At 45.1% G+C, this 12,255-nt stretch overlaps 1 protein-coding gene across 1 annotated transcript in view; it reads right to left on the reverse strand.

Annotated features, from left to right (window-relative positions):
• Cdc16 (cell division cycle protein 16) overlaps positions 1 to 12,255 on the reverse strand; it is a 54,290-nt gene that overhangs the window by 14,804 nt on the left and 27,231 nt on the right. Inside the window, exons 11-12 of the mRNA XM_065438790.2 lie at positions 2,464 to 2,534; positions 970 to 1,095 (exon numbers count right to left, since the gene is read on the reverse strand). Of these exons, the coding sequence (XP_065294862.1) occupies positions 970 to 1,095; positions 2,464 to 2,534 (197 nt within the window). The remainder of the gene's footprint in view (positions 1 to 969; positions 1,096 to 2,463; positions 2,535 to 12,255) is intronic.

Genomic DNA, 12,255 nt, shown 5'->3' on the forward strand with positions numbered 1-12,255 from the left:
ATTTTTGTAAAACCAATAGTATTCGTACTTGAAAAATATTTTTATAATATTCAAGTCGATTCGATTTGCACCTGGTATTAGTCTTTCAAAATCACTTTGAAATTGAATATTTGATATTCGCACACCCCCAGTGTTCACATAAAACTGCCAAGGGCAGGCTGAAAAATTATCATTTTCGGTGGCCTTTGATGTATTCATTGTACCTCAGTGCTGCCAACCGAAGCTATTGTGGTGATAATTCGGATCAGACGCATGTGTGTCCTCCAGTTGCATTCTAATTATAAAGCGAGGGCCAATTTCACGATCGCAATAACAAAAGTCTCAGCCGATAAAAATGTATGGGCACTGACTGGGACCTTTCAAAGGGGATTGAATTAAACTGAATTACCCAAGCTGAATTAACAGAAAAGCTTCCAGGTTATTTTAGGTAAGTCTTTTTAATGTGTACCTAAATCTAAGCACACAAGCAATTTTGCCGTCTGGTCCCACTGGAATGCAGCCACTGCCACCAGCATTCAAACCAGACTGTCCTTGGGGATGCAGAATGCCACGGCCCCTCAGACAAGCACGACGAATTCTAACCTGGCAGGTTACACACACACACACGCACACGCACACACGCACGCACACACACAAAAAGGTAATGAGCCTCCAGAGACTGCATAGTCATACATGATAAAAAATTTAAGCTACGGAAAGTATTCTAACTTGTTTAAAGTACATTGCTTAGCAACAAGGTTTGCATGCGAATGCTTTGATGTGCACAGTCTGATCTAAAAGAAACAGTTTAAGTAAAAAGCCTTCATTCCAATATTTTAGACACACAGCATGGTATGGTTCTCATAGAAATTCTCACAGAAAATCAAAGGTAGGGACAGAGAGGGGGCCTGGATGGAGATTTTGAAGCTCGGCAAGCAAAAGGTGTCTGCAGATCACAATGATGCTAAGCAATATAATGACAGCTCTTACCCTTTTATCAGCTGAAGTGCCTTGAAGTAAGCTGCCATGGCCTGGTCGTGCTCGCTTTCCATGGCAAAGGAGTGACCGTACATAAGCCAGGCAGGCCCAAACACTTGGTCCAGCACAGTGGCCTTGCTGTTTGAAAGCATACGAGAATGCATGGCAAAGACTGTGCAAATGCATAAAAGGTGGGAAAAATTTCTTAAGCAAAGAACAGCTGCTATGCCTATGCAAAGAAAAGTAAAAGACTCTCCCCCCCATTGCACTGTCACCGTAAAGAGACAATAAAGAGAAATATTACATTATGTGTTATTTATTAAATTACACTGCTGCAGTAGGTAATGCCCACAAAGCACACACCCCCCACCCTTCCCCTCCACCCTTTGAGACGGCTCCCTCATAGTAACGGGACTAACCTCAAAAGCCATGTTCTTGTGTCAGTGGTGCAGGAAAACCATCACAGCCACCACGTTTTGAACATTAGCTTTAACAAAAGGTGAAGGTGAAGTGCATGTGGCATAAGAAGTGTACTACGTGCTTTTAATAGGTGATAACCCAAACACACCATCATTCCCTGCAACAGGCAGTGCAAAGTTAGCATCATGTTTTATTCTCACAGCATCGTATTCCAGTGTCACAGACTAGCTTGATTTTGTTTTGGTTTCCCACTGCTATCTTAAAGCAACAACATGTGTCGCTCGGACCCTACGAGCTTGACACACGTCAGCGTCGCATGCTGCAACAATTCTTGCTGAGTGGGCACATCAAAGCTTCCCACCAAAATGCTCTGCCCATAGAAACTGCTGACCAAGGCAGAATTCGAGGAGTGCAAACGCAAGCTTGCCGTAGCCGCAAAAACAACAATGTGTCTCTCAGGCCGCTTGGGTCCCACCACATCGGTGTGCGTCGGCATCTCATGCTGCAACGATTCGTGCAACGCTTCACATTACGTTGATGTCAGTTACAGTTGAGATTGCCAAATTTTTCATGACTTTGGGTCATACATTTTTCATACATTTTTCTCCAAAACATAGGAACTAGGCTCTACTTATCTGCTACCTCAGCAAGAGCTACCCTTTCTTGTAGACTCTCTGTGCAGCTCAGGACCACTGTTGAGTCTTTGTACAAAATTACTTTATGCTGTTTTCCTGTAATTATTTTAGGTTACGCAAATGAACACAAACCAGTCCAACTTGCATGAATTCTAATTTTTTTTGCTCCACAGTTGAAACTGTACTGAACCGTTTTCGTTGAACTGGAACGAAAAACTTTCAGTTGGGCACTCTGTTCATCCCCCTCCATGCAGCAATGACTATGCACTCCACGTGGCACCACCAATGGCCGTCACTTCAATGTCATTACAAGTTTACTAGTAATTAGTTGAGGATATAATGAGGTGTTTAAGTTATACCTGTAACTCTACTGTGGATTCATGCGGCACTGAAGGAGCTCTTTCACTGAAACTTCTATTATTCGACGGACAAAGGCAAAGTGCGTACTCACCTAAGGTAACGTCTTGCGGAACCTGCCTTGCCTATTAGATAATAGTAGCAGCCGACAGCAAACCACGATATCTGGTGTGAAGAAGATAATCACACATACTCAACACTGAAGCTCATTACAGAGACAGATGGTCGCAGCTTCATAGACACACAAAAAAAATAAGTAACAAAAATAAAACACAACAGGTTTTCTGAACACATGGCAGAACCTGCTTTAGCAGCAACTTATGCCTTGCTTAGCGTCAGATAAAATACGCCTTGTCAATAAAGACCTTTTTATCGGTTCAAAGAACAAAACTAACATAGAAATGACATTAGAGCTTCCAAACAAAGTAGAAGTCTAACACGCACCTAAATTTTTTAGCAAGAAATATGCAGCTGTGGGACCACCCAAAGTCATCTTGGAGCAATTTTTGGAGCAAGTAAAATAACGTATTGGGGCAGTCTGGAGCAGACAAAATTGCATTTCAGGGCAGCTTGGAGCAGACTAAACTTCGTTTCGGAGTCATTTGTAGCAGACAAAATCTCATTTTGAAGCAGTTTGGAGACGGCCAATATGAATTTTCGTGGAATAATGGAATATGGAATATGGCAGCGCATTTCGAAACCATGACAAAACACAAAATAATCTGACACGACTGGTCTACTGCAACTGTCTTAAGCGAAATTTGACGATTATCATGAACCTGAAACTGTCTAGTGTATGCAAATTTGAGTAATAGTGCCTGTAGATTTTTAATGAATTGCAGCAATGAAAAAACATGCTTTCTGCAGCAGTGAGTCCGAAATTTCAAAAAGTAGCCCAAGACATTTTTTATAAATATGTTTTTCTTTAACGTCTCAACAGTGTTCATGAAGTGCCTGGAAATGCACTTCATCAACAGACTGTACAGGGAACCCAGACTTATGAAATACTATGGTTTATGGAAAGCCATTTCTACATAATAGATCAGGGCCAATTCAAAGCACCTAATGCTAAACTTTTTGGTATAACATAAAACTCTTCCAATCTGTTTTCATTCCAAATCCACCATAAGGACTTTGTGTTAAATCAAGATGGACCAAGCCTCGCCCATACGGGCATAAAAACAGATTGGAATAGTTTTATGTCATACTGGCCCCGGGGACAGAGATGCGCGCCCGCTGAGCCCGTTGAAGTGCGTGTCCATAATATCTAGTTCGCTCACAGTGCTCTCAGGCTACTTCTATTGTGATTGCAATTACGTGGACACTTCAGGCACATTTCTGCCGTCGCCATGATGTTCCGTATAAAGTCCAAGGGCGATAACATCGTCACCACGTGCAACATGCTCTATGTGCGAGTGAAAATGTGCGAAGGTGAGCCAACAATGGTGGCTCAATCTCACGCCTGCAAGGAAGAAAATTGGCTGTGGCTTAGCTAAGGTTAAGCCCAGGATGCGAAGCATACTAGCCTTTATTTTAGTTGTTGAACCACTGTTTAGCCTGGTGAACTGCTGTTGCTTGGCTATATTTGGTTCGGCTAGACGAAGAAACAGCTCATGCGTTACTCTGCTTCACCTTCAAGAGTGGAACGCGACAGCGTTCCCGTCGACCCGCCAAGGGGTGTAAGAAAATGGGCTACGGCGCAGCGACTACGCGCCCCGCATTGGACGCGGTGAGCGTCCAGCAACGCAGCGTTCGGCGCGGCAACGAAATGTGCGCCTGAGCAAGCGACGCACGCCTAGAAACAGCTCCTTTCTAAGGCAACACCGCATTCACTAGAGACGCTTTTGTACCGCTTTGAAGCATCGTACTCGTGGCTCAGTGGTAGCGTCTCCGTCTCACACACCGGAGACCCTGGTTCGATTCCCACCCAGCCCATCTTGTAAGAGTTGAGCCAAAGCCGCCTAGAAACAAGCGCAGCTGCTTATATACCGCCGTGACGCCGAGAGCGACGGCGCGAGTTGGAGCCCCGTTTCTCCTATGTCGTGACGTCACGGTGTCACGTGGTATGGCATGGGGTCAAAGGTCATTGAAGGCGACACTGCCGCGCCTGAGGAGCTGGGTTGAGCTCTTGTAATATGCTTCGCATAAAATTGGGAGACATAGCACACCGTCTTTCATTGCACATAAGGCACTGTGTGGCTGGGTGACCGGGCACCGGGTTCTACTCCGGTGGCTGCAGCATATGGCGCGACCGTCTGGGCCCTATCTTAGAAAGCGATCTGCAGTAGGACGGAGTGCACAGCGAGCTTCGTGCGTGCTGTTTTCAACCCTTATTTCACGTTGATGCAAGAGGCAGCACGAAGATCAATTTACTCGCTGCCGCTGCGCTTCTTCAATCCAGCATTTTGACAGCGAGTTTCCGCAGTCATCGAGTGAGATGTGTTTATCTTTGCTTGAGTGCGCGTGACGCCACGCTTGTTAATTTAGTTAGTAAGCGAATATTTGCAAGGTTATATGGCCAATAAAGCTACTATCCTCACTTAGTATAGCTGTCTAATAATTTGTTATCGCAATCGATCCTTTGCCTTTCAGGCGAAACTGCGACTTTTTCTCGTTTTCTGCCTCAGCTAGGGTGTGCCGCGCCGCTCAGCCGACTCAACCATATTCTAGAACACTCTAAATACAGCCGCCCTGGCATGCCCTGGTCGGTCCTGACAGCATTGACGACAGCAGTGGCTGCGTGCGGGTCGGCCACTTGCAGGAAGCATCAAAAAATGGCTGTGGCTTAGCTAAGGTTAAGCCCAGGATGCGAAGCATACTAGCCTTTATTTTACCGCGACAGCGTTAAGGAGCTCGTGTCGCAGAAAAGCCTGTGTCGTCGGCGTCGGCTCAGGCGTGCGGCGCTTGCTCAGGCGCACATTTCGTTGTCGCGCCGAATGCTGCGTTGCTCGACGCTCACCGCGTCCGATGCGGGGGGCGACGCCGCGAGCGACGGCACGAGTTGGAGCCCCGTTTCTCCTCTGTCGTGACGTCACGGTGTCACGTGGTATTGAAGGCGACACCACCGCGCCTGAGGAGCTGGGTTGAGCTCTCGAGCGACGGCGCGAGTTGGAGCCCCGTTTCTCCTCTGTCGTGACGTCACGGTGTCACGTGGTATTGAAGGCGACACCACCGCGCCTGAGGACCTGGGTTGAGCTCTCGAGCGACGGCACGAGTTGGAGCCCCGTTTCTTCTCTGTCGTGACGTCACGGTGTCACGTGGTATTGAAGGCAACACCGCCGCGCCTGAGGAGCTGGGTTGAGCTCCAGTAATATGCTTCGCATAAAAGTTCAGTTTTACTAGCGAGAAAATTATGGGATACTGCTGGAAGCGCCATCGCACGGTGTGTGGAATGGGAATGGCTGCACACCTTTGCAAACAAGTCAGCTCGCTGTACGCGGCCACTGCCAGAGCACACATGCCGAAGCCATTCTGGCGCATCATGGCGAAATTTCGGTCAATTTTCTGTGTTTGGCCGTTTGGTGCAAATTTGCATTTTTATCAAAACGGCACAACTGGCGCAGGAGTCCCACCCCTGAAAATGTAGTGTCTTTGATTTTAGGAATAAGATGAAAACAGCCAACTTTACCTTCACAGAAGGAAAACTTATTTACACCTTACGACCATCATCAGCACTTTCAGACAACACTTTATCGCTGTCTATGAAGAACAACATTTCATTCTCTGTATGGTCAATAGCGTGTCTGACGTTCCGCATTTGTCATCTACTTTGCAACTATATTGCGAAGAGGATGGCGGAACACACCTAGGCTAACCACTTCACTAGTTTGTCCCGCGATGAATGCAATTTTCCAGAATACCGAAAACATGTGACATGACTTGTCAAATATTTCATCACCTCTTCCCACTGAAAACTTGCAAAGTTTTTCTGTGCACTCCCCCCCCCCCCCCCCCCCTTTCTGAATGCAGGGTTGCAACAGCTGAAATAGGATCAGCAAATTCTGGAGCAAGAAAAACTTAGTTTTCCAGCACGAAAATCCAAATTCGGAGCAATATGCCATAAAAGAAAGCTTTCTTTCTTTAACAGCAAACAAAAAGATGTGAACTTTTAGAGCAAGTATTTAGGATTAACCTGAGCAATGTAACAAAGCCACAAATGATTAATTTTCAGCACAATCGTGCCTTAGCTTCAGTCAACAAGATACTGCAAAAGTGACCAATAAATTCTTCAGAAACCCTTGAGGTGTGGTGAACTTGTACCAACCTGCAGAGCAGGTGGATCTAAATGCTTGAAATATTTATAGGACCAAGCAAAGAAACAAAGCACAGAAAAATAAATTGGTATAAAAACTGCAAACACATTTTTATTTGTACTCCAAAATACTCTTACACATGACTAGCCCAAACTTGTATACCAAACAGCTCTTCCACCTGAGCAACATGTGGCTACACTAGATATATATAAGACCAGACTTAACTGCTCATGCATATGACTGTAAGCTAACTATGTCATTAGAAGCCGACAAACAAAGACACCAAAAACAACACAGGGGAAATTACTTGTACTTACTAGTTGAATTAAAGAAATAAATTAATGGCAATGAAAGTGGATGAAAAACAATTCACATGTGTAACATCACCCGCGTAATGTGAAGATGTCGGATCGTTCTCCGCCTGTGGCAAGTTATTTTTTCATCCACTTTCACTGCCATTAATGTATCGTTTCTTTAATTCAATATAGCACAAGCAATTTCCCCTATGTTGTTCTTGGTGTCTTTGTTTGTTGACTTCTCATGATACGATTAATAAAAATCTGGCCCCTGGTTAATCCCCTTTCTTCTTGCTCTTATAAGCTAACTAGCAGCTTATACTACATGACTAGTGCAGATGTCAGTGACATGACACCAATGCTTTGACTTTTTCAAAAATTTTTTTTCAAGTTCCCAAAGTTTTTTTAAGTGTGTGCTAAAGGCTTGCATTTCCTTTCGTTAAGAGCCACTTTCTACCTTGTTCATGTCTTGGCTTCAAACCTAGGCTGACAATTTTCTCAGCACAAGTGAGCAATGCCTTGATGGCCAGCACTTGATCCTCTAAAGCTCTCTTCTCCACTTCAAGAGTGGGGTGCTCTGGGGCAGGCTCTTCTATTACCTTCCGCTTGCTTGTGCTTTTTTCAGCACTCACGCCCTGTGCACACTTCGCACGAGACTGCTTCACACTCCTCAAAATGTCAAGGCTGAAAGGCACATTAGTTGCATCACCATCACAGCGCTGGAAGAGATTCTTAACATGGCTCATTCAATTAATGCTAGCAATTCTCAGCGAGCTCCATGCATTTAGAAGGTGCTTACTTTTACTGAAGCCCCATTCTAGGTCAGCGCTGCCGCGGGGTAGAGAAAGAAGTGCTTTTATGAATCTAGAAACCAGGGGACAAGTCCACAGCCGTTACAACGGATTCGCATACAACACACTTTCAAATATAACAGGTTATAGTTCTGACTTCGTTTAGTCTGCATATATTATGCGAAGCATATTACGAGAGCTCAACCCAGCTCCTCAGGCGCGGCGGTGTCGCCTTCAAGGCTGACCACATGACACCGTGACGTCACGACAGAGGAGAAACGGTGCTCCAACTCGCGCCGTCGCTTGCGGCGTCGCGGCGGTAAATAAGCAGCTGCGCTTGTTTCTAGGTGGCTTTGGCTCAACTCTTGCAAGATGGGCTGGGTGGGGATCGAACCAGGGTCTCCAGAGTGTGAGACGGAGACGCTACCACTGAGCCACGAGTACGATGCTTCAAAGCGGTACAAAAGTGCCTCTAGTGAATGCGGTGTTGCCTTAGAAACAAGCTGTTTCTAAGGCTCAGGCGTGCATCGCTTGCTCAGGCGCACATTTCGTTGCCGCGCCGAACGCTGCATTGCTCGACGCTCACCGCGTCCAATGCGGGGCGCGTAGTCACTGCGCTGTAGCCCATTGTCTTACACCCCTTGGCGGGTCGACGGGAACGCTGTCGCGTTCCACTCTTGAAGGTGAAGCAGAGTAACGCATGAGTTGTTTCTTCGTCTAGCCGAACCAAATACTATAGCCAAGCAACAGCAGTTCACCAGGCTAAACAGTGGTTCAACAACTAAAATAAAGGCTAGTATGCTTCGCATCCTGTGCTTAACCTTAGCTAAGCCACAGCCATTTTTATTAATGCAACCAATTCCGCTTTTAACAGAGCTGGCTATTACAGACGATTGGCTGCACCAAACCTATTTTGCTACATATTTTGTCTGGACAGTGTATACACAATGTACCTTGCTGCGGCGATGTGTGCATGCGGCAGTATGCTGCACACAACTATTTCTGGCCGCTTGCGGAATTTGAAAAAATGCTCTCCTTTTTTTAAGGGGCGAACACACTAGCGACAAGCTTCTCACAATGGCATGCTGCACAACATACTGCTGCAGAGAGTTTTTACGTCGACCCCACAAGCGGACCACCGCCGTCCATAGCTGACGGCTCCCAAGCGAACACACATCATCTGTAGGGCATCCAGATCCCGTCCCAATGCCCGTGCACCGTTTCGGGTAGAAATGGGACATCCACTGGACATTCATCCTACCGTAGATGCCCCTAGAATATCACACATGGACATGTTTCAGATATTCTACTATGGATGTTGCAAGGATATTGCATGTGGACCTTTTTTGGCATACACGTAAATATTTGTCCTCCAAGGAACTTTGTCTTTGAGTTTCCTCGTCAGGGAATTATATGTTTTCTTGCATGTTTCGCCCTCCTTCAAGTGGTCTACGCCTCAGTAGAGAAGGCACTTTGGTAGCTCAGTTCTTGGAAAAAGATTTTACAGTTACAAATCTATTCTCACACAGTTTTGTTTATCTATACCTTCAACTTCAGCAAAAGCACTCGTTAAAAGGTGTGTGACACCATTGCCAGGGGACACCAGCACGTATTCATTCCTCGTAGATCACATGCATGATTCTGACTCAATCAATTATCAACACAATACGTACGCAACAGCTGCCACAGTCAGGTTGTAAATATCAAGCGATCAAATCAAGCTTATGCACTTGCAAAATATTTTTGTGTATAGTCATACAAATAACTAAAGTAGCCAGCGTAAGTTCACCAGACTGATAACATAAATATCCTGGTCTCAGGACCTACTTAACAGCAAATACATGGAAAACGAGAACAGAACTAAGCATAAAAACTGAACAAGAAACTAAGTCAGCCGTGCATAACATTTGCATGTAAGCTCCCCGAAACCACTGTCCTACTTCTCGGATGGCTCCTGTATGTCTTCACATCCTGATCTACAGCTGAGAAAATCTCATCCATTACTCATGCTTCACTGTGCCACTCTGCTCTGTGATATCGCTATCAAAGACGATAGCATAGATAGAGATGTAGAAACCTACACTAAGTAAGGTTCATAGTTTTATTGCCTGCATATGTTGCAGTAAACATTTGCTCACTAATTAAAAGAACAAGCACGGTGTCAGGCACACACAGGAAAATGTGAACAGATCTCATTTGATGACCACGAACACTTGCTGTCACAATGCTGGCGTAATGAGGAGCGCAGGAAAATGGGAGCAAATGCTTTGTGCAGCCTTTCACTTCAACATGTCTCCGAAACTTGAGATCATGCAGCCACAAGGCATGCAGGAACACAGCACGCATGAAACCACCAGCCATCGCAGCTCGTCCTTAGCCTTTGGGACCACTGCACTATCTCCAATATAGAATGTGCTGACTGCTTGTGTGCAGGCCACAGCCAGGCCGTATGAGGAGGTGTGTGCTCACCTGTGTCCCCCCCAACACGCACTAGTTCAGGTGACAACCCCCCCCCCCTCCGCATGCTGTTCTTCAACAATGGGCATGCAGGATGGTACACATCAATCCATGACCCTTCTCGGTTTGCCCTCTCACACTTTCCCTCACACCTGCAGCATACAGCATGCCGGGATGTTCTGGCCCTTGGCCTTTGTACGGAACATCATGGCGGCGGCAAAAATTTGCCTTGAGTGTTCATACAATTGCTATCACAATACAAATAGTCGTTCAATGAAGCGTCGGTCCAGCAGCGGTAAGCAAGCCCACAATTATACCCTATCATGCCAGCCCCGTAAAATGCAACGAAAGCTAATGGTCCTATCAGCCTATTAGCAAAGAGAAGTAGAAATGTTCCAGCAGAGTTTGCTGCTGGTTGCCTTCCATGTGACATTGAGTGAATGGAAGCGTGACAGAAGGTTCAATTGCACAATGGATGAGCTGTCCACTTTTTCTTGAAACGCACTGTCAGCTGTCATTACTAAATGGCTGACCTTTTATTCACTGCTCAGAATTGGCGAAACAATGTCAATAGTAATGTATCGTAAACTTTCTTTTAGTTTGACTGCAGCTAACTTGATTTTTTGCTTAATTTGGTCCTGACAAAAGGTCCCGGCAAGCACATGGACATTTCCATGGACCAACACTTCTGTTATTTCAATCCTGGAATTAGCCCTTGCACAATAATATGAAACTAACCGGACAGCATGACCACACTTGATCCAAATTGTCACCCCAAGGCTGCAGTGTCTATCTTAACTGGCAGCACTAGAGACCAGTGAATGCATTGAAGATATGTCACCTTTCACTGAAAATGCAAATGTTTAGCCCTCTTAGGGAACATTTTTAATTGAAGATGGTAGCTAACAATGAATGACTAGCACATTTACCCCTCACTAATGTAGAAAAATTTTTTTTGATGCAAACTGGTTTGAAAATTGCCTGCTCAGTGTAAATGAATAGAAAACGATTTCTGGTCTGTGAAGGTTCACTCGTTTAATCTTTCTTCGATGGCCAAAATAATGTGGCTATGCATTAGACCTCTACTGTTTTAGAAGCTCCAATGTCACTTCTACCTTAGTTTTCTACTTCAAGCACATAAAAAGTGGGTGCCAAAGGATTGAAGGTCACACTCGTGTCTGGCAAATACAGTCGCCGACCGACAATTCGAACTCAACGGGGACCGCAAGAACGTCCCAATAATCGGGAGTCTGAAATAGTACAGAATTTGTCCAAAGGTTAGTGAAATTATTACACAACTGTCAAAAAAAGGGGCGCCATCTTCTCGGATTGTCAATTTCGGAGACACATTCAATTTCGCGTTACGATAGCGCAAAATGCATTGGTGTTAGGAGCATTCTTGACATAGTGCCAAATACGCTACTTTTCGCTTGCCTAGCACAAGACACTTCAATGCCGACCAACAATGGCACACTTGGCAAAGTGCCAAGCATGCCATCTTATCACTGTGCAGAAACGCTGCCCCTATTGATGCACCCAGTGCTAGTAACGTGAAATGTTACGAAACGAAAGTATCTTTCAAAAGCAATCTAGCTGCGTTCATGGCCGCATGCGTATGGGAGACTCCGAAACCACTATTTCAGAACCATTGAGAAATGCTATGTCGTGCCATCTGCCGCGATCAGCAGAACACGTATACCTCAGATAATGCAAGCATGTTTTCAGGCATTTGAGATATACGAAATTGGCTTAGACTGACTCTACTGACATGCCTTGCACTGACTTTTTAGTGACAACCCCTCCCCCTCAAAAAAAAAAAAAAAAAAAAAACGAATTGTCACACATACGGAAGAGAGAAAAGTGATGAGAAGGTTTGCAGTATCATGCAAACAATGAGAGAAAAAAAGTATAACGTAGCAACAGCAGTTGCGAAGTTCACATACAGATTTTCATGAAGTAAAAAAGGTTGTAGTTTGCATCCATTTATTTATTCTATATTTGCACTTAGATTTGTTTTTGCATGTTTCCGTTTGCACTCCCATATATCATGAGCATGTATTCGCAACTGCTAAGCTGCAAATATTGCAAG

Source organism: Dermacentor albipictus, chromosome 4 (assembly GCF_038994185.2).
Source record: "Dermacentor albipictus isolate Rhodes 1998 colony chromosome 4, USDA_Dalb.pri_finalv2, whole genome shotgun sequence".
In the NCBI taxonomy this organism is placed as follows: Eukaryota; Metazoa; Arthropoda; class Arachnida; order Ixodida; family Ixodidae; genus Dermacentor; species Dermacentor albipictus.